We start from the raw sequence: 22949 nt of genomic DNA, 5'->3' as shown, positions 1-22949 counted from the left end.
GCAAACATGCTACAAGAGATGGTCAGAGAGTATGAGCATGCTACAAGAGATGGTCAGAGAGTATGAGCATGCTACAAGAGATGATCAGAGAGTATGAGCATGCTACAAGAGATGATCAGAGACTACGGACATTCATGGTACAAGAAATGGTCAGAGACTTCAGGCATGCTACTAGGGATTGCCAGAGACTACAGACATGCTACAGGAGATGGTCAGAAACTGCAGATGTACTACAGGAGATGCCCAGAGACTACAGGCGTGATACAAGGGATAGTCAGAGACTGCAGACATACTACAGGAGATGGTCAAAAACTGCAGATATATTACACAGGATGCCCAGAGACTACAGGTATGCTACAAGGGATAGTCAGAGACTGAAGAAATGCCACAGGAGATAGTTAGAGACTGCAGATGCATTACAGAGGATGCCCAGAGACTACAGGCATGCTACAGGGAATAGTCAGAGACATCAGACATACTACAAGAGATGGTCAGAGACTGCAGACATAGTACAGGAGATGGTCAGAGACTGCAGACATGATACTGGTGATGGTCAGGGACTGCAGACATACTACGGGAGATGATCAGAGAATGCAGACATGATACAGGAGATGATCAGAGATTGCAGACATAGTACAGGAGATGGTCAGGGACTGCAGACATAGTACAGGAGATGGTCAGAGACTGCAGACATACTACAGGAGATGGTCAGAGACTGCAGACATGGTACAGGAGATGGTCAGAGACTGCAGACATAATACAGGAGATGATCAGAGTTTGCAGACATGATACAGGAGATGATCAGAGACTGCAGACATAATACAGGAGATGGTCAGGGACTGCAGACATAGTACAGGAGATGGTCAGAGACTGCAGACATACTACAGGAGATGGTCAGAGACTGCAGACATGGTACAGGAGATGGTCAGAGACTGCAGACATAGTACAGGAGATGGTCAGAGACTGCAGACATAATACAGGAGATGATCAGAGATTGCAGACATAGTACAGGAGATGGTCAGGGACTGCAGACATAGTACAGGAGATGGTCAGAGACTGCAGACATAGTACACTAGATGATCAGAGACTGCAGACATAGTACAGGAGATGGTCAGAGAGTGCAGACATAGTACAGGAGATGGTCAGAGACTGCAGACATAGTACAGGAGATGGTCAGAGACTGCAGACATAATACAGGAGATGGTCAGAGACTGCAGACATACTGCAGGGGATGCCCATAGACTACAGGTGTGCTACAAGCGATGGTCAGAGACTACAGATGTACTACAGGAGATGGTTAGAGACTACATGCATGCTACAAGGTATAGTCAGAGACTTCTGGTATGCTACTGGAGATGGTCAGAGTACTACAGACTTGCTGTAGGTGTTGTAGGCTGGGGACATGCTTCAGAAGACAGTCTAGATCTAGAACACACATTACATGAGACTGCTAGAGATCACCACCCCTACAAATCAATGTTTACACATTTGGCTTCCCTACGGCCCTCTTACAAATGCCACCTGTCCGGGATTCACCTGGACAGTCCAGGTTTTGAATCAGGCGGACCAAAACCCAGACACATTATTTAGTTTGGGCTGTGGCTCCCCAAGTAACCAAGATAGTCACACACACATCTGTTGCCGTCGGGGAGCTGTGGGCGGCTGCCTGGAGGCAGTTTTGGCATTGCTGGGAGGCAGGGCAGTGATGTCAGCAAGAGCAATTTGACCACACCTACTGTTCGCTGCTGCACGCTATGGGCACCGCATTACTCTCCTTGGGGCAACCAAAGGTGTCCCAGGCCACTAAAGTGTCCGGGTTTGGCTTAAAGAAAAGGTGGCAACCCTACTTGTGCCACATTTCCATCATAAAAGATTAGAAGAAAGAAAAACATGAAAGCGATGGAGAGTGCAGAGTAAGTAACAGCCGCCTGCAGTGGGTAGTTCGGAGGCCGTGCCAAGTGTAGAGTTGCCTCTGGAAGTCTGATATGTGATGATGGCACATCCTTCAGCTGTACCCGCGTTTTCACACCAAACAGCACACAGTTGCTTGTTCTGCCCTTATTATAATCCACTGTCACATATCTGATGGAGATCGAGCTGTAGAGGGGGCTTCTCTTGCACCTCCTGTCCAACACCCCTGGTAGTGATGACAGGGAGTGGAGGACACAGAGTGGCACGAGGGCCGATGTGGCAGATGGCTTAGGCTGGGTCTTGGCAGGAACCAGGTGGCTGGAGAGCGCTGGAACAGGAGCTCCATGGCGCTGGATCAGCAGCTGGAAGCGTAGCTGGGACGTAAGCCAGGGGGTCATCAACAGCCAGACAGAGCAGATACCGAGACGTGAGGCAGAGACGGGACACAGGCCAGGTTCGGTACACAGTCGGGCAATGAAGCATAGAAACAGAAGCGGAGTCAAGCACAAGCCGGGGTCACAAGTAGGCAGGCAGAGGTCAAACGGAAGGTTCAGGCAAGCCGGGTCAGGATACAGGAGACTGGTACAGATCAGGTAAACAGGCACTAGCTGAAAAGACCACTCAGCAAAGTGTGCATGTCACTGGCAGGTTTAAATAGGCGAACTGGCGCCAATGCGCGCACGTGTGTGCGCGCCCGCTCACGCATGTGCCAGTGCATGTCTTATCTTGTGCATCTCTTGGAATGCCCACGCCTGCACACCAGGGTGTGCTTGTTACCCGGGTTTCTCTTACATCCACACTGTAACGAAAACGTCCTACACTCCGCTTGAGTGCTTTCGTCATATACCGCTTCCTCCCATTCTAAATATAGATATCAGATATTCCAACGGCTCCCAGCAACGAACAAGACAATACTCGTTTGGTTGCTGAACATGAACTGAACTGATTTATTTGAGATGACACACAAATATATACAGCAGGCTGACAATACAAACTGTAACCAGAAACCTAATAAACGTGAGCTAGTTATCTAATCATTTACCCAGACCAGGTGACTCAGAGATATGACCTTTCAGGGTAGACTTGCCGTCTCCTCACTCTTAACTTACAATACACATAAGTAGAAACACATCCCCCAATAGATGTTTTTTGGTCAGGCAACACACTGACACATTTGCAGCCATTGTGCTATATGCTGGGTGTTCAGTGCGCCCCTGTACCTTTAAGAAGGGGTGGCTCCCCTTCAGTCCACCTGCTCTCACCTATCCATCAGAATGCATGTGCCTCCACTGTGGGGACACTTATAAGTTAGTGTTAGGTACCACAGATACCAGGATGCCTTGACGAGGCTCTGTGGCTTACGCAAGCATTTGCAAATGTGTGCAGACTAAACCCCTGCTTTTAACGCATACTGTTAGACAGGTTATTTGGTTGTCTGTGGGCTGGTCGGTAAGTTAAGCTTGGTTTTTCCCTTGGATTTATCCTTGGCCTTGTTTGTACCTAGGAGACAAAGATGTGTTAATGAGCACAATAAACTATTGGGTGGAAGACCCGGGCTTTCCAGATCTCATTAAACAGCATTCCTTTCACATACTTCTGTCCACTGAGTGCCAAGCTGGCAGAGACCATCATGGCCTCCTTAAAGTGGAGTTCCACCCACTTTTACAACTCTTCAGCATCCCTCACTAAACTGTGCACTGTAAACAAATTGGATATTTAAAAAAAAATTTTCTCAGCACCTACTGTATATCTGCTGTATTCATTTTTCACTTCCTCCTCCCTGGCCGCGGCCCATCGCATCATTTCCTGTTTGCAATGCCTTCTGGGAAGGGGTGGAAACTTCCTCTGAAACTGCCATTGCTATGGAAACCTGACCTGAAACCTATTACACTGCTTGTGCTGCACTGAGCATGTGCGAGATCTGCAAGGATGAGATCCAGGAAGAAATACAGTCTGGCTTCAGATGCCCACACTTAAGATGGCCACGGCCTGCTGTAAGTTTATAAAATAACAACCTACTGCTATTAACTAACAAAACAGACCTTAGTTTACAGACTAACTTTACTAGAATACATTAAGCTTGTGTATTATAGGGGTATTTTTATTTAAAAAGTATAAATTCGGCCGGAACACCACTTTAATAATGTCCTTTTGCATTACATAACAGAATATCTTCCTAAAGGCTTGTAGCTCCCTCAAATGCCAGGGCCCATAGTCGGTAGGCATTCAGTCCCCTCCAAAAGCCTTTGTCCCGGGAGAGTCTGTCACACACCTCTGAGATAATCAACCCCCTCGGATATAACATGGGAAGGGTATGGAAGGGATTCAATAACTCAGCAGAAAAGCGTTCTTGGAAAATATTTCTGAAAGTTGGCACAGGCGCTTCAGTAATATATTGGAACTCAGAGCAAACTCAAAACTGACACGTATGATGTGGTCTGTCACAAATATTAACACGGCAGTTTTTTGGGGTTTTTTTTCTTGCACAAAACACAGGTATATCCCCTGTTGATCCTGCCAGTAAATCTGTTATTTTACCACTTCCTGGAATTGGGTTACAACGCTGTTCGTTCTACAGTGAAATCGCTCAGTAGCGTTGTCACCCTGTGGACATGGCAGCCTTGGATGGACATGGAGGTTTAGCCCAGGTTCACACTGAGCTGCGGGAATGAAGCTGTGCGAGTTTAGCTGAATTCGCACGATTTCACTCCCGCATGTCAGTCCCGATTTCGGCCACGATTTTAGAGATATCTTTGCAGGTTTCTGCACAGATGTCAATGTAAATCGCAGCCCGAAATCGCAAAAAGAAGCACAGAAATTATTTTTTGAAAATGCCGCAAATGCAGCGTCGCACCGATTAGGACGGTGCCATTGCCGGTAGTTGCCGCCGATTCAACGCGCAATTTGACATGTCAAATTGTACCAATGTGAACCAGGGCTTAGAAGATAAAAAAAAATAAAACCCAACTCCAGCTAACACATTCTAAGCCGTTCCAGTCCAGTGTAGTCATGATCACCAATGGAAGGAACATTCTTCTCACTGATCACCAATGTAAGGAACATTCTTCCCACTGATCACCAATGTAAGGGACATTCTTCCCACTGATCACCAATGTAAGGAACATTCTTCTCACTGATCACCAATGTAAGGGACATTCTTCCCACTGATCACCAATGTAAGGAACATTCTTCCCACTGATCACCAATGTAAGGAACATTCTTCCCACTGATCACCAATGTAAGGAACATTCTTCTCACTGATCACCAATGTAAGGAACATTCTTCTCACTGATCACCAATGTAAGGAACATTCTTCTCACTGATCACCAATGTAAGGAACATTCTTCTCACTGATCACCAATGTAAGGAACATTCTTCTCACTGATCACCAATGTAAGGAACATTCTTCTCACTAATCACCAATGTAAGGAACATTCTTCTCACTGATCACCAATGTAAGGAACATTCTTCCCACTGATCACCAATGTAAGGAACATTCTTCTCACTGATCACCAATGTAAGGAACATTCTTCCCACTGACCACCAATGTAAGGAACATTCTTCCCACTGACCACCAATGTAAGGAACATTCTTCTCACTGATCACCAATGTAAGGAACATTCTTCCCACTGACCACCAATGTAAGGAACATTCTTCCCACTGATCACCAATGTAAGGAACATTCTTCTCACTGATCACCAATGTAAGGAACATTCTTCTCACTGATCACCAATGTAAGGAACATTCTTCTCACTGATCACCAATGGAAGGAACATTCTTCTCACTGATCCAGTCAACCTCGCTCATCCATGTTTTTATGAACCTTGCTTTGTACAATGGTGTGCAGTCATGTTGGAACAGGAAGGGGTCATCCCCAAACTGTTCCCACAAAGTTGGGAGCATGAAATTGTCCAAAATGTCTTAATATGCTGACGCCTTAAGATTTCTCTTCATTGGAACTAAGGGGCCATGCCCAACCCCTGAAAAACAACCCCACACCATAATACCCCCTCCAACAAATGATTTGGACCAGTGCACAAAGCAAGGTCCATAAAGACATGGGGAAGCGAGTTTGGGGTGGGGGAACTTGACTGGCCTGCACAGCGTCCTGACCTCAACCCAATAGGACACCTTTGGGATGAATTAGAGCGGAGACTGCGAGCCAGGCCTTCTCATCCAACATCAGTGCCTGATCTCACAAATGCACTTCTGGAAGAATGGTCAAACATTACCATAGACACACTCCTAAACCTTGTAGACGGCCTTCCCAGAAGAGTTGAAGCTGTTATAGCTGCAAAGGGTGGGCCAACCCAATACTGAACCCTACGGACTGAGACTGGGATGTCATTAAAGTTTATGTGCGTGTAAAGGCAGGCATCCCAATACATTTGGCAATATAGTGTATTTAATATATACTATATACATTAATATACAATGTACTATAGTGGAAACATTATAGTGGTCCTTTAATATTGTGTCATTGCAACTTGTTCATAACATCCTTTTCCCCATATGAGGCGGTGGCAGTGAGGATATCGTAATGTAAAAATCCATCAGAATACGACAAGGAGAGAATTGAACTCAGCATGCAAAGAAATTAGGGTTTTACTTCACAAGTGGCCAACCAGTAGCCATCCACACAGCAGTTCTTAGTTAATTTTCGTAAATTTTAGTAAATTAGCGAATATGATTGAAAGTAATGGCCAGAAAATTAGCAATCCACCACCTGTGATTCTACTGAAAAATTTTGATGTGCGGGATTTTATTTGTAATCAAATCCGTATGGGATGGAAACAGGAAAAAAAAAAAAAGAACAGCAATCTCACCAAAAGTGATCGGATATTCCTGCCATGTTTGAACAGGGAAATTTCCATTCCATCCCCAGGCAGAAATGCTGGTAATCGGATAGGACATCGACTTGAGACAAATTGATACAAAGTAACTTTTAGATGTCCGTAAAAAGTTATAAGGTACACCTCCAGAGCCTGCAGTGTAACAATAGCCATAGCAGCTCATGGGGCTGCTATGGGGGCTCGGGGTAGGAGGGGGACCCCATTAAGGGATTATGCTAAAGAAAACAAAACTAATGTTTCCAGTACGGGAGGGCTGAAATCAGAATCCAAGATGTCCACCAGTCACAGATCCCCCCCATGTGCAATCCCAGCTTCTCTCTGAACAGTGTAGAGTCATTGTCCCTTGCTAGACTTGCTTTAGCCTGAATAATCAATGCAGTCACACATCCCAGAATTTCAGCTAAAAGGCTGAAGCTTGTAGTTCTCCAAAAAAAAAAAACTTGTAAAGAAGCTAGAGTTTAAAGAGATTTGCATTAGGGTTGTAGAGTAATTATGTTCAAGAGCATTAATAATTTCGTCATATTATAAGATATCGCTGTTTTTTTATCATCAGTTTGTTTTAATATAATATTCTTTTTATTTTTACTATTATTATTATTTCTGCTAAGTCAACTATAACTTCTATAACTTCTATTATTATTATTATTATTTTATAACACTATTATTAATATATTTTTTTTATTTTGTTCTATTATTATATTCTTTTTGTATTGCTAATTAAACTATAACTTCTATTCACAGCACGGTATGCATAAAATATCACTATGGTTTTTATTACTATTAATATTATTATTATTAATGTATTATTATTATTATTACACTATTACTAGTATTTATTTTCCATTATATATTTTGTGTTAATATATATATATATATATATATATATATATATATATATATATATATATATATATATATATATATATATATATATGTATTTATTTATTTTTATTTTTTTATTGGTATTGCTAATTCAACTATAGCTTTTAGTCACAGCACTGGACCCTTCTAGTGTGCTGACTTATACACTATCACTATGGTTTATATTATTATTATATAACATTTTGATTATTATTGTTATTTTATTATTATTATTATTATACTAATACTAGTATGTTTTTATTTATTTTGTATTATTAATATATAATTTTTTTATTATTATTGCTAATTCAACTATAACTTTTATCCACAGCACTGGACCCTTTTAATGTACTGACTTATACACTATCACTATGGTTTATATTATTATTATATAACATTTTGATTATTATTGTTATATTATTATTATTACACTAATACTAGTATTTTTTATTTATTTTGTGTTATTAATATATATATATATAATATAATATACATTTTTTATTATTTTTGCTAATTCAACTATAGCTTTTATCCACAGCACTGGACCCTTGCAGTGTGCTGACTTATACACTATCACTATGGTTTGTATTATTATTATATAGCATTTTGAATATTATTGTTATTTAATTATTATTATTATTATTATTATTATTATTATTACACTATTACTATTTTTTTTAATTTATTTTGTGTTATTATTATTATATAAATTTTTTTATTAGTATTGCTAATTCAACTATAGCTTTTATTCACAGCACTGGACCCTTTTAGTGTACTGACTTATAAATTATCACTATGGTTTATATTGTTATTATTATTATTATTATTATTATTATTATTATTAATATTATTATATAACATTATTATGATTATTATTGTTATTTTTTTATTATTATTATTATTATTGCTAATTCAACTTGAACTTTTATTCACAGCACTGGACCCTTGTAGTGCACTGGCTTATACACTATTATTACGGTTTATATTATTATTATCATTATTATTATATAACATTTTGGTTATTATTGTTATTTTATTATTATTATTATTACACTATTACTATTATTTTTTATTTATTTTGTGTTATTATTATTATTATTATTATTATTATTATTATTATAAATATATATTTTTTTTTATTAGTATTGCTAATTCAACTATAGCTTTTATTCACAGCACTGGACCCTTTTAGTGTACTGACTTATAAATTATCACTATGGTTTATATTGTTATTATTATTATTATATAACATTATTATGATTATTATTGTTATTTTTTATTATTATTATTACAATATTACTAGTATTTATTTTAGTATATTTATTTTGTGTTATTATTATATATATATTTTTTATTATTATTGCTAATTCAGCTATAACTTTTATCCACAGCACTGGACCCTTGTAGTGTACTGGCTTATACACTATCACTATGGTTAATATTATTATTATATAACATATTATTGTTATTTTATTATTATTATTATTACACCATTACTATTATTTTTTATTTACTTTGTGTTATTATTATATATATATTTTTTTTATTATTATTGCTAGTTGAACTATACGTTTTATGCACAGCACTGGACCAAATGCCAGAGCTCTAACAGAGCAGCCATATGGTACTCTGGGAACACACAGGTAGGTGACTACAAGAGCCTGCACACTGTTAGGACAATGAGAATATATCTAGAACAATGAGAATGTATCTAGAACAATGTGAATGTATCTAGAACAATGTGAATGTATCTAGAACAATGTATCTAGAACAATGGAAATGTATCAGTTTTACTAGAACAATGGAAATGTGTGACTTTTACTCACCAGCCAGACTGGTCTCGGGGCTCCCCAGCAGGAAGTTGTTGTGTGTCCAGCTCAGATCTGTTTATTCTGAGAAGTGAAAGTGCATCCAGGACTTTTTATTGCTCAAGTCCTCCTGGGTTACGCCTTCCCAGGATGCTGGTCACAGGTGTGCCAGTGCTGCAATCCCCTGTGTGCCAGGGGACAGGAAAAAAAAAGAGGACCTGTCACTGTACAACTACGGGAGCTGAGATCACAAGCCGGTTGTCATCTCCATCCTGACCTCACTGTGCCCATCATTGGGTACCACTTTTTAATCAGATTTCCCCCACTGGAGTCAAAGTGATTTAAAAAAAAAAAAAATGTTTTTTCTACTGGCAAAATTTCACTTAATTGAAAACTTTCAGTTTTACTGTTTGAGTTTTTAGAAGGAATATGCATTACCTACTTTTTTAATTTTAGAGGTTTTTTTTGTTTTTTTGTTTTTTGATGGGAGGATGTGGATTTAGAGTAGTCTATTTAATTTAACGTTCTTCAAAAGTGTGTGTTTTTCCTTTTTATTTTGGGGATTTTGGACGGGGAATATTAATGCAATTCAGTTTTATTAAATTTAGTGTTCTTCAAATTTATGTTTTTTTTTTTTTATTTTATTGGAGGGGGTGTATTCAGGGTACTTTATTTCATTTAGTGTTCATCATATCTGTGTTTTTTTTTGGAGAGGGTGTATTTGGGATAGTTTTTTTATAGTTTATTTTTCACCAAATGTATGGTTTTTCTTCTTGGAGGGGTGCATTTTGGGTGGTTTAGTTTATTTAATTTAGTGTTCTTCAAATTTGTGATTTTTTTTGGGGGGATGGGGGTGCTTTTGGAATCATATACTTCATTTCATGTTCCTCTGAAAAGCACCTTGTTTGCTGCACCCCCTCCCTTCTGGCTCACCATTAGTGAATCCCCTCTTCTTCTATGACAGTGATGGCGAACCTCGGCACCCCAGATGTTTTGGAACTACATTTCCCATGATGCTCCACTACACTGCAGTGTAGTGGAGCATCATGGGAATTGTAGTTCCAAAACATCTGGGGTGCCAAGATCTGCCATCACTGTTCTATGACAACCTCCATTGCTGCATCGGCTCCCCTACTTCACCTGGCAAGCTGCAGGACCCTTGTGTGTTGGAATGAACCTTTGTCCTCACCATGCTGATACCATGGACTGCTGTCTGTTGGGCTGGACCTTGTTGTGCTCTTTACTGGTTTATGTTTTTTCTTATATACTGTACCTCCTCTAATGAGCACCTTCTTTGCTGTATCCCTTCCCTGCTGGCCCACCATTACTGCAATCAGTTTCTTGCTGGTTCCTCTCATTCAATAAGCGCCTTCCTTATTGCAACCTCTCCCTACTTGCCTATCATTACTGCAACCCGTCACTTGCTGGGTCCCCTCCTTTAATGAGCGCCTCCTTTGTTGCATCCCCTCCCTGTTGGCCCACCATTACTGCAACCCATTTCTTGCTGGGTCACCTCCTCTGAAGAGCACTTCATTTGTTGCACCCCCCTGACTTCTGGCCCACCATTAGTGAATCCTCTCTCTAGCTGGGTCTACTCCTTTGAGGACAACCTCCCTTGCAGTAATCCCCTTCCTATTGGCCCATCATTACTTAAACCCCTCACTTGCCTGGTCCCCACTTTCGATGGGCTCCTCTTACTGGCTAACCTTGTCTAACACAACAGCTCATTTCCTAGGCTTCCTCCTTTATGGCCCACTCTCTTTCTGCACCCCTCCTGGCTTACTCCTCTTACTACCCTCATTTAGCACCTCCATTTTTTTCAATGCTTTATTGCCAGCCCACCATTACTGCAACCACTTTATTGCTGGATCCCCTCTTCTGATGAGCATCTTGTTTGCTGCACCCCCTTCCTGCTGTCCCACCATTAGTAAAATCCCTCTTTTTGCTGGGACCCCTCCTCTGATGAGCACCTCGTTTGATGCACCTCCCTGCCAGTACACCATTACTGCAACCCATTTCTTGCTGGGTCCACTCCTTTGATGACAACCTACCTTGTGATAATCCCCTTCCTACTTGCCCATCATAACTGCAACCCCTCCCTTGCTGGGTCCCCACCTTCGATGGGCTCCTCTTGCTTGCTAACCTCTTCTTACACAGCAGCTCATTACTAGGCTTCCCCCTTTATGGCCCACTCTCTTCCTGCACCCCTTTCTGGCTTTCTAGTCTTACTGCTCTCAATGAGTACCTTCTTTTTTGCAACTCCTCACTGCCAGCCCACCGATACTGCAACCCCTTTCTTATTGGGTTCCCTCCTTCAGTGAGCACCTCCCTTACTGCAAAGCCTCCCTGCCAGCCCACCATTATTGCAATTCCCTTTTTTGCTGGGTCTCCTCATTCAATGAGCACCTCCCTTACTACAACCCCTCCCTGCTGGCCTATCTTTACCGCAACCCCTCACTTACTGAGTCCCTTCCTTTGATGTCAAACAAATACAAGGAGATTTCCAAGCTCAAACTTACCAACCGACCAACGACCAACCCTCCTTTGATGATCACCTCTCGTGCTGCACCCCCTCACTGCAGGCCTATCAATACTGCAACCCCTCTCTTGCTGGGTCTCCTCATTTAATGGGCACCTCCCTTATTACAACCCCCCCCCCGGTCCATCTTTACTGCAACCCCTCACTTGCTGAATCCCCTCCTTTGATGAGTACCCCTCACTACTGGCCTAACAATACTGCAGCCCCTTTCTTTCTGGGTCTCTTAATTTAATGAGCACCTCCCTTACTGCAACCCCTTCCTGCTGGCCTACCTTTACTGCAACCCCTCACTTGCTGGGTCCCCTCCTTTTATGAGCACCTCCCTTTCTGCACCTCCTCCCTGCTGCCCCACCATTACTGCAACCAATTTCTTGCTGGTTCCTCTCATTCAATGAGCACCTTCCTTATTGCAACACCCATCCTGCTTGCCTACCATTTCTGCAACCCCTCACTTGCTGAGTCCCCTTATTTGATGAGCACCTCCCTTGTTGTACCCCTTCCCTGCTGGTCCACCATTACTGAGACCCATTTCTTGCTGGGTCCCCTCCTTTGATGAGCACCTCGTTTGCTGCACCTCCCCCCTGCTGGCCCACCATTACTGCAACCCATTTCTTGCTGGGTCCCCTCCTCTGATGAGCACCTCGTTTGCTGCACCTCCCCCCTGCTGGCCCACCATTACTGCAACCCATTTCTTGCTGGGTCCCCTCCTCTGATGAGCACCTCGTTTGCTGCACCTCCACCCTGCTGGCCCACCATTACTGCAAACCATTTCTTGCTGGGTCCCCTCCTCTGAAGAGCACCTCGTTTCCTGTACCCCTTACCTTCTGGCCCACCATTAGTGAAATCCCTCTCTTGCTGGGTCTACTCCTTTGATGACAACCTCCCTTGCGGTAATCCCCTTCCTACTGGCCCATCATTACTGAAACCCCTCACTTGCTGGGTCCCCATCTTTAATGGGCATCTCTTGCCTGCTAACTCATTCTGACACAACAACTCATTTACTAGGCTTCCCCCTTTATGGTCCACTCTCTTTCTGCATCCCTTTCGGGCTTACCCTCTTAATGCCGCAAATCCCTTATTGGCCCCACTTTGATGGGCTTTTCCCTTACACCAGTCTTGCCACATGATCCAAATCCCTCCTAGAAACACTGTGACTGGTTTATTGGCTTCCTTTCAAAACTTGCAAAACTGGCTGGGTGGAGACTGCAAGCTGCTCGGGGGCGTATTGGGTTCAACTGTGTGTCCAGAGAGGGTTTAATGCCGCCGCCACCCCCTGTATATCACACACCCAGTATCTGGCTCTGAAACCACTTGAAGGACTGGGAAATCTGTACTTTGGACACAGTGAGATATCAAACAGGTTCACTATGAAGCACCGCCTTTTCTTTATAAGATTATCTTACTTATGACATATATAATCTTCTTTGTTTTTAACGTAACTTTCTGCTGCCCGTCTTTACACCCACGCAGATCATATTTCATTTATAAGTGCCGTCGACCTAGTTGTATAAATATACTCAGATTTCAGGCTGTAATTCCTGCTCACCGGGCCGAGAAGCCATGACTGCACAATGTGATTGTGACATGCTTCACTGAAAGGGCAACGTGATATAGTTACTTACCCAAGAGACTACTGTATGTATATACACTTACCGCCTCTTTGTAAGGTCCACCTTGCTAGTACCGGGTTGGACCACCTTTTGCTTTCAGAACTGCCTTCATTCTTGGTGGCATAGATACAACAAGGTGTTGGAAACGTTCCTCAGAGATTTTCCTCCATAGTGACCTGATAGCATCACACAGTTGCTTCAGATTTGTCAGCTGCACATCCATGATGCCAATTTCCCGTTCTACCAAATCCCAAAGGTTCTCTATTGGATTGAGATGTGGTGAGTGTGGAGTACAGGGACCTCATTGTCCAGTGGTGAGATGATTGGAGCTTTGTGACATGGTGCATTATCCTGCTGGAAGGAGCCATCAGAAGATGGGGACACTGTAGTCCTAAAGGGAAGGACATGGTCAGCAACAATACTCAGGTGGACCGTGGTGATTAAACAAGGCTCAATTGGTACTAAGGGGCCCAAAGTGTGCCAAGAAAATATCCCCCCCACCATTACACCCCCACCACCAGCCTGAACCGGTGATACAAGGCAGGATGGATCCATGCACCAAATTCTGACCCCACCATCTGAATGTCACAGCTGAAATCCAGACTCATCAGACCAGGTTTTCCAATCTTCTATTGTCCAGTTTTGGTGATCCTGTGCCAATTGTAGCCTCAGTTTCCTGTTCTTAGCTGACATGAGTGGCACCCGGTGTGTCTTCTGCTGCTGTAGCCCAAGGTTGAATATGTTGTGCATACAGAGATGGTATTCTGCATACCTTGGATGTAACGAGTGCTTATTTGAGTTACTGTTGCCTTGCTATCATCTGGAACCAGTCTGCCCATTCTCCTCTGACATCAACAAGGCATTTTCCTCCACACAACCGCCGCTCACTGGATATTTTCTCTTTTTCCCACCATTCTCTGTAATCCCAAGAGATGGTTGTGTGTGAAAATCCCAAAAATACTCAGACCATCCCCCCCTGGCACCAACAACCATCTCACGTTCAAAGTCACTTACATACGCTTTTTTCTCCGTTCTGATGCTCAGTTTGAACTGCAGCAAGTGGTCTCCACCACATCTAGACGCCTAAATGCATTGAGTTGCTGCCATGTGATTGACTGATAAGCAATTTGTGCTACCGAGTAATTGCCTAGTATGACTTTATGACCACCCACCTAATATTGAGTAGGTCCCCCTTTTTCTGCCAAAACAGCCCCGACCCATCCTGCTATGGGCACCACTAGACCTCTGAAGGTAAACTTTGGTATCTGGCACCAAGCCCTCAGTAGCAAATCCTTCAAGTCCTGTAAGTTGGGAGGTGGAGCCTCCATGGATAAGACTTGTTTTTCGAGCACATCCCACAGATGCTCGATTGGATTGAGATCTGGAGAATTTGGAGGCCAAGTCAACACCTGGACCTCGCTGTTGTGTTCCGCAAACCATTCTTGAACCATTTTTGCAGTGTGGTAGGGCGCATTACCCTGCTGAAGGAGGGCACTGCCATCAGCAAATGCCGTTTCCATGAAGGGGTATACTTGGTCACCAACAATGTTTAGGTAGGTGGAACGTGTCAAGAAACATTCATATAAATGGTAGGAACTAAGACTTACCAGTAGAACATTGCCCAAAGCATCACCCTGCCTCCGCCGGCTTGCCTTCTTCCTGTAGCGGTACCCCCCGTAGGGGCTGCTGGATATTGTGGTCCACCTGTCACCCTGCCCAGCCCGGAATTCACTTCCCGGACACTCCAAGACAATGAACAGTCCGTCCTTTTTTTTTTTTTTGTATTTTTTTAAGGGATTTTAACTTGGATGGGGTTCAGGAATTCAGGGGATGCCCAGAAGGATTTATTTGCATAGCTTGGGACAAATGATACACTCTACTCCTCCTCCAGCACAACTCTTTAGGCACAGCTACCCTGTTTCCCTGAAAATAAGCCCTACCCTGAAAATAAGACCTACAAGGACTTTAACTAGGGCTTATTTGGGGGGTGGGGCTTATATTGAAGCCATCACTGACAATCACGCTAGGTCTTATTTTCGGGGAAACAGGGTAGCACATGGATAGGCCCGACACTGGCTTCAGCCAGGCCCTAGCAACCGCCCTTTGCAGGCAGGGACCGCGGGCCCCTTTGGTGTAACAAAAAGAATGGAAAGTTCTGGTGCTAGCTGTCCTAGGTGGACTACTGATCCCAGTCAGCCCTCCTGGCTCTACATCCACCTCAGATTCCTCCCAATCTGCTCCGGCATGCCTCCCCAGCTCTCCTGGCTGTGTGTCACTCACCGACACCTGGTGGATCCCTCCTGGAGACTTGCCCGGCAGTACTCTCCACTGTCCTCTCCTGCCCCTGGCCAGGGCACCCCTGTGGTTTGTACGAGGGTCCCTTCCACTTATGGTTGCCACCTGTTCGGGATTCACCCGGACAATTTGGGGTTTGTAATCATGCGTCCGGGTTTCAGACTGAGAACTGGACACATTATTCAGACTGGGCGAAGTCTCCCCCCTTCTTTCTCCTGCCTCTAAGTGAATACGCTAAGGTCTAAGGTAAATCAGGGTTCTCAGAGCACTCATTACATCAGAGCCCCCCCCCCCACATCAAAGTCCTCTTTGTACACCAGAGCATCCCTTATGCCAGAGTCCCTAGAGTTCTCCCATACATCAGAGTCTGCAGAGTCCCCCCTTACAGTGAAAGGGAACTCTGTGAGTTCAGATGTAAAGGGGGAACTCTGTGGACTATGACGTGAGGGGGAACTGTGTGAACTCTGATGTGAGGGGGAACTCTGATGTAAAGGGGGAACTCTGTGGACTCTGATGTAAAGGGGACCTCTGTGGACTCTGATGTAAAGGGGGAACTCTGTGGACTCTGACGTAAAGGGGGAACTCTGTGGACTATGATGTAAAGGGGGAACTCTGTGCACTATGATGTAAAGGGGGAACTCTGTGGACTATGATGTAAAGGGGGAACTCTGTGGACTCTGATGTAAAGGGGAACTCTTTGGACTCTGATGTAAAGGGGACCTCTGTGGACTCTGATGTAAAGGGGACCTCTGTGGACTCTGATGTAAAGGGGGAACTCTGTGGACTCTGATGTAAAGGGGGAACTCTGTGGACTCTGATGTAAAGGGGGAGCTCTGTGGACTCTGATGTAAAGGGGGAACTCTGTGTACTCTGATGTAAAGGGGGAACTCTGTGGACTATGATGTAAAGGGGGAACTCTGCGGACTCTGATGTAAAGGGGAACTCTGTGGACTCTGATGTAAAAGGGGAACTCTGTGGACTCTGATGTAAAGGGGAACTCTGTGGACTCTGATGTAAAGGAGGAACTCTGTGGACTCTGATGTAAAGGGGGAACTCTGTGGACTCTGATGTAAAAGGGGAACTCTGTGGACTCTGATGTAAAGGGGGAACTCTGCGGACTCTGATGTAAAGGGGAACTCTGTGGACTCTGATGTAAAAGGGGAACTCTGTGGACTCTGATGTAAAGGAGGAACTCTGTGGACTCTGATGTAAAAGGGGAACTCTGTGGACTCTGATGTAAAGGGGGAACTCTGTGGACTCTGATGTAAAGGGGGAACTCTGTGGACTCTGATGTAAAGGGGGAACTCTGTGGACTCTGATGTAAAGGGGGAACTCTGTGGACTCTGATGTAAAGGGGGACTCTTGTGATTAACTTCATATGATTAGAAATGTTATTTAATAGCAACATCTATGCACTGTTTATCTATAGATACTATGAAAAAAAATTGCTGTGCGATGCTGAAGTGTTCGGGTTTGACTTGAAGAAAAAGGTAGCGACCCTACCATCCACTCCCGAGCTCCAGGCCCAAGGTCACCCCCCAAACCGGGGGGGGGGGCTTCCTCCAAGGCCCCCGACAGTCTAGTACTCCATCTCCAGTTCTTCCACCCGACAACTCCTCCCCAGCAGGGCTGGCTCTAGGTATTTAGGGAGGCCTGCCCCCTGCCAATCCAGGATGGAGATTGGTCAGGGCTCCTTAGAACATTATTCTAGAATCCTCTAGGGAGGTGACAGAGAAATGATGCTTCATGTGAGTCACCTGCTGCTGCTCCAGGCCATTCCCAGCCCAATAGAATAAAACAGACAGGCTTAGCTACTAGCACCTACCTAAAGTAGAGGGTGCGACATTCCCATACTGCATCCTGATGCCATCCCTTCCTCAGGTAAGTGACCCACCCAGCCATCCACGTGATGTGATTCATCAGACCAGGCCACCTTCTTCCATGGTCCAGTTCTGATCCTCACGTGCCCATTGAAGGTGCTTTTAGCTGTGCACACCGGTCAGCATGGGAAATCTGACTGGTCTGCGGCTACACAGCCCCCCCCCCCCCCATACACAACAAACTGCGATGAATATTTTTTTTTTTTTTTTGCTTTCAACACACCAACTTCAGGGACAACATGTTCACTTGGTGCCTGATCTATCCCACCCACGTCCAGATGTCATTGTAACCAGATAATCAATACTATTCACTTCACCTATCATAATGTTATGACTGATCGGTGCCTATACAGAGGTCGAAAGAATCGAAAGCCGGACATCAAAAGAAGATTTTTATTTCACAGAGACATTTGATAAGATGAGATCGAGTTGCTCTCTATCAAATATATTTAAAAAAAAAAAACATTTTGAATATAGAAATATTTAGAACATTTAGAATATAGTCCAGATGTAAACCCCAATAGAATGATATTTGGGGGGGTCCATTTTATAAAGCAGTGAATGTAACATTCATCAAACATTTACTGCAGGTGAATCTTCCTGGTGCGTGTGTTTAAAATAACAGCGATTGACTCCCCACCAATCAATGTTTCCTGAAAGTCACTGTTTTTTTTTTTTTTTTTTTTTTTTTTATATGTTTTTATTTTATATGTGACAAAATTTTTTAATTGTAACAATTACATTTTTTATGAAAAAAAAAAATAGTTTTTACCTTTTCATTTCTCCTTTGTTATATCCAAGCCCTACCGATCCCCTGCAACCTTTTTGCAGCCACTCCCAGTCTACATCCAAACTCCAATGATGGCTGCGGGATGAGGGGGGGGGGAGGGGTGACTTTCTTGATGGCGCCAACATGGACCAAGCCTGAGTAATGTGTGCCAATATTTGTAGTGTCCATCGGAAGCTCCTATAACAGGGTGACAACGCAGGAGCACCAATGAAATCCAGAGACAGGGCGTTGTCACCCCTTAACAGGAAGTGCCTGAATGTGGAAGGATCGCCAGCGATTCATTTTTTTTAATGAAAGCTGCAGATTTAGAAATATTTCTTTTGAAATAATATTAACACGTGAAAGCTTTTTTTTTAAAAAAAAAAGAAGAAATTGCGATGAGGTTTAAATCTAGTTTAACCTTGGTCCGAAAACGTTTGTCTTCATAATAAAATAAAAGACGGAATGAAAGTTGATAAAAAGGCATCAAAATCCCAACTTTCAACCTTTATTCCAACAGCGAAGAAAGAAATATAAAAGGATTCCGAATTCCTGTATTCTGTCCACATCCTCCTAATTATATAGAATTATGAAGACGCTCGATCTCATTCATCCCTCCACTGAAAACACAATTAGGAAACTTTCACAAACAGAATTATAGACGAGCAGCGTCCGAGAAATCCGATTCTTCAGGATTATGTAGATTGGATACGCCGGGGGGCTCCGTGTTCAGACATCTGCAGAAAGAAGACAACGGCTCGTTAGGACATCAATATTTATAAACAGGCGAGGTGCGCTAAACCCGGAATATTCCCGGCGAGGTGCGCTAAACCCGGAATATTCCCGGCGTGGTGCGCTAAACCCGTAATATTCCCGGCGAGGTGCGCTAAACCCGGAAAATTCCCGGCGAGGTGCGCTAAAACCGGAATATTCCCGGCGAGGTGCGCTAAACCCGGAATATTCCCGGCGAGGTGCGCTAAACCCGGAATATTCCCGGCGAGGTGCGCTAAACCCGGAATATTCCCGGCGAGGTGCGCTAAACCCGGAATATTCCCGGCGAGGTGCGCTAAACCCGGAATATTCCCGGCGAGGTGCGCTAAACCCGGAATATTCCCGGCGAGGTGCGCTAAACCCGGAATATTCCCGGCGAGGTGCTCTAAACCCGGAATATTCCCGGCGAGGTGCTCTAAACCCGGAATATTCCCGGCGAGGTGCTCTAAACCCGGAATATTCCCGGCGAGGTGCGCTAAACCCGGAATATTCCCGGCGAGGTGTGCTAAACCCGGAATATTCACAGAATAATTATCATTGGCAATACATGCAGGTTGTAATTATTTACAATGTATTTATTTACAAACCTGCATATAGCACAAGTGATAATTAATATTATAATAAATATTATTTGATCTCATACATCTGTTTACCCACACGATCCTTCTACCAGATATAAAAGAAAAAATAAGAGGCGCTCCCCCCCGCCCCCCCCCCCCGTAGTGTAAATCAGCAAACTGCAATTATACAAAATAATAACTAAATTCTAGTGCATGTATTATAACATGTGAACATACTCATATGCACAGTCACTTTATAACCATGCATATATTAATTCACCATGTGTAAACAGTGAAAAGATCTGTGCAAATAGTGTACCATATTATTCATATAGTAAAACACCATATCAAGTGATATAAATAGAGTCCATAACTGTAAAATTATAAATATAAAATCAGTCCAAAAATCATGTGACAAAAAATCGTCATTTAATTGTGACTAAAAAAATCTTTAGAAAAAAAAATCTTCAGTGAATGCTGTAATCTTGATAAGTGTATGATTCCACGTGTCCTTCACCTCCCCACCGTGAAACGTGAGTCCACTCCCAAAGGAGACTCACTCACCGATATTTATTGCCTGCACTCTCATGCACGGCAAAAAAACGCTTTTTTTTTACCACACTCCAGAGTGATCAGATATGCAAACTCTTAGATTGTAAGCTCTAAGGAGCAGGGCCCTCTGATTCCTACTGTATCAAATTGTATTGTACTTGTACTGTCTACCCTCAAGTTGTAAAGCGCTACGTAAACTGTTGGCGCTATATAAATCCTGTATAATAATAATAATAATAATATCCCACAGTGCTTGATATGCCGGTCCACATGAAAAATAATCAAAGTGCTCACATCGCGTAAACCAGCACGGCAAGTTTATTAAAACCACTACAATCTTCTAGAAAATCACTCACATTTAAAAGATTTTTAAAACAGCAGCAAATGCAGTGTAGCTCACAGCAACTTTAACAATCAGTGGATGAACTCAAACACAAATGGTCACGGCGGACCCGAGGTGTGGTAATGCTTGGACTCGCAGTCTCTTTCCCTTCCTCGGTGATGCGCCGTGAAACCAAAACCACCCTTCCTTCAATGCCGGCTATCAGCGTTGCTCGTCACATCTCACAGCCACGCCCCCCCCCGACATGTTTCGTCATAGATTTGAATAAGTCAACCCCAGGTGAAGTCTGATTAGACGAAACGCGTCGGGAGACTCCGCTGCCTGCCACAATTTTATTACAAGCGCTTTTTTATCTTGGAAAATGTAAGTGTTCTACTTTTTAAATAAATTGGTCACACCAAACGTTATTACACTATATGGTCCCCTTCTCTTTTTTATGGGTCACTTTCATCGAGACCAAGTTAAAAGTTGGGGAGTCCCTAGCGAAAATCCTTGATGCTATCCGAATGACATCATTATTTGGCTGAACCATCTATTCCATTGCCGGTTGGCAATATAAGCCTTATTGACTCGTACGTTTGTGTGAGTCCAACTTATCCGGTAAGCCTGCACTGCTTCCATGTGGGGGACACACTATATCTGTCTGCGGTCTTAGTAACCACTTACACGGGAAACGGAATTATTTTATTCACAACAAGGGACTTTTTTTTGCAACTTGTTTATACCCAACAGATATTTGCTGGAGCATTTTTTACTACAGGTTACAGGATACCTGCTGGAGCATTTTATATTACGGTCACATAAAGTGTATGACATATTTATCCATGTATCTTTAATTTTATACTGCATGCAATATTACGATTGTATTTTCTCATTTTAAGTAGCGCTACACGTTTGTATACAGTTTAGTCACAATTAAATCACGATTTTTTGTCACATGATTTTTGGACTGATTTTATATTTATAATTTTACAGTTATGGACTCTATTTATATCACTTGATATGGTGTTTTACTATATGAATAATATGGTACACTATTTGCACAGATCTTTTCACTGTTTACACATGGTGAATTAATATATGCATGGTTATAAAGTGACTGTGCATATGAGTATGTTCACATGTTAATATATGCACTAGAATTTAGTTATTATTTTGTATAATTGCAGTTTGCTGATTTACACTACGGGGGGTGGGGTGGGAGCGCCTCTTATTTTTTCTTTTATATCTGGTAGAAGGATCGTGTGGGTAAACAGATGTATGAGATCAAATAATATTTACTGTATATTTATTTTAAAGAGGCAGCTCTGTTTATAGATTTTCTTATTATTTAGTTGGTTATCCACTTAATCACACGTTTTATTTAGTTACACTCCATTCAGAGGCGCAGTGGAGGTATTTTTGAATAAAGGGCGGTTTTATTACTCAGAAATACCCTCAGTTATACAGATAATTAATATTAGTTTTATAATTTTATATTAATAAATTTGTTATATAAATAATGGTATTGATATAGATGTATATATTATATATCTATATATATATATCTATATATATATATCTATATATATATATATCTATATATATAGATATATATATATATAGATATATATATCTATATATATAGATATATATATCTATATATATATATATATATATATATACACATATACACACATATATACATATATATATTTACTAAGACAAAAAGATTAATAATTATGACAAATTTTATATATAAATAATGGTATTGATATAGATATATATAGATAGATATAGATATAGATAGAGAGAAAAAGAGACACATATATACAAATACCAGTATATATTCACTAAGACAAAAAGATTAATAATTGTGACAAATTTTTATATATATATATATATATATATATATATATATATATATATATATATATATATATATATATATACACACATTATATAATTATATATATAGTCATGATTATTATTAATCTTTTTGTTCTTATTAGTTTTATAATTCTATTTAATTAATAGTTTTCCCAGTTTAATTTAATATTAGTTTTCTATGTATAAAATAATGATTAATTTAGTATAGCTCTATATAATACTATATAACATTAGTTTTACATATAAAAAAAGAATAATAAATAAATAAATATGTCTATTTATATATATATATATATATATATATATATATATATATATATAAATAAAC

The 22949-nt window shown here is 41.9% G+C and overlaps 2 protein-coding genes across 2 annotated transcripts in view; both read right to left on the bottom strand.

Moving 5' to 3' along the window:
- Positions 1-9603, bottom strand: part of LOC141110289 (polymeric immunoglobulin receptor-like) — a 68054-nt gene extending 58451 nt beyond the window's left edge. Inside the window, exon 1 of the mRNA XM_073601578.1 lies at positions 9452-9603. The gene's annotated coding sequence lies outside the window, so the exon portion shown is untranslated. The remainder of the gene's footprint in view (positions 1-9451) is intronic.
- Positions 9604-17401: 7798 nt separating this feature from the next.
- LOC141110288 (uncharacterized) overlaps positions 17402-22949 on the bottom strand; it is a 51684-nt gene continuing 46136 nt past the window's right edge. Inside the window, exon 23 of the mRNA XM_073601577.1 lies at positions 17402-19263. Coding sequence (XP_073457678.1) covers positions 19256-19263 — 8 coding nt within the window. The 3' untranslated portion in view covers positions 17402-19255. The remainder of the gene's footprint in view (positions 19264-22949) is intronic.

The sequence above is a fragment of the Aquarana catesbeiana genome, linkage group LG10, assembly GCF_042186555.1.
Source record: "Aquarana catesbeiana isolate 2022-GZ linkage group LG10, ASM4218655v1, whole genome shotgun sequence".
In the NCBI taxonomy this organism is placed as follows: Eukaryota; Metazoa; Chordata; class Amphibia; order Anura; family Ranidae; genus Aquarana; species Aquarana catesbeiana.
The sequence above is the reverse complement of the archived record's forward strand: the minus strand, read 5'-3'. Positions and strand labels throughout refer to the sequence as shown.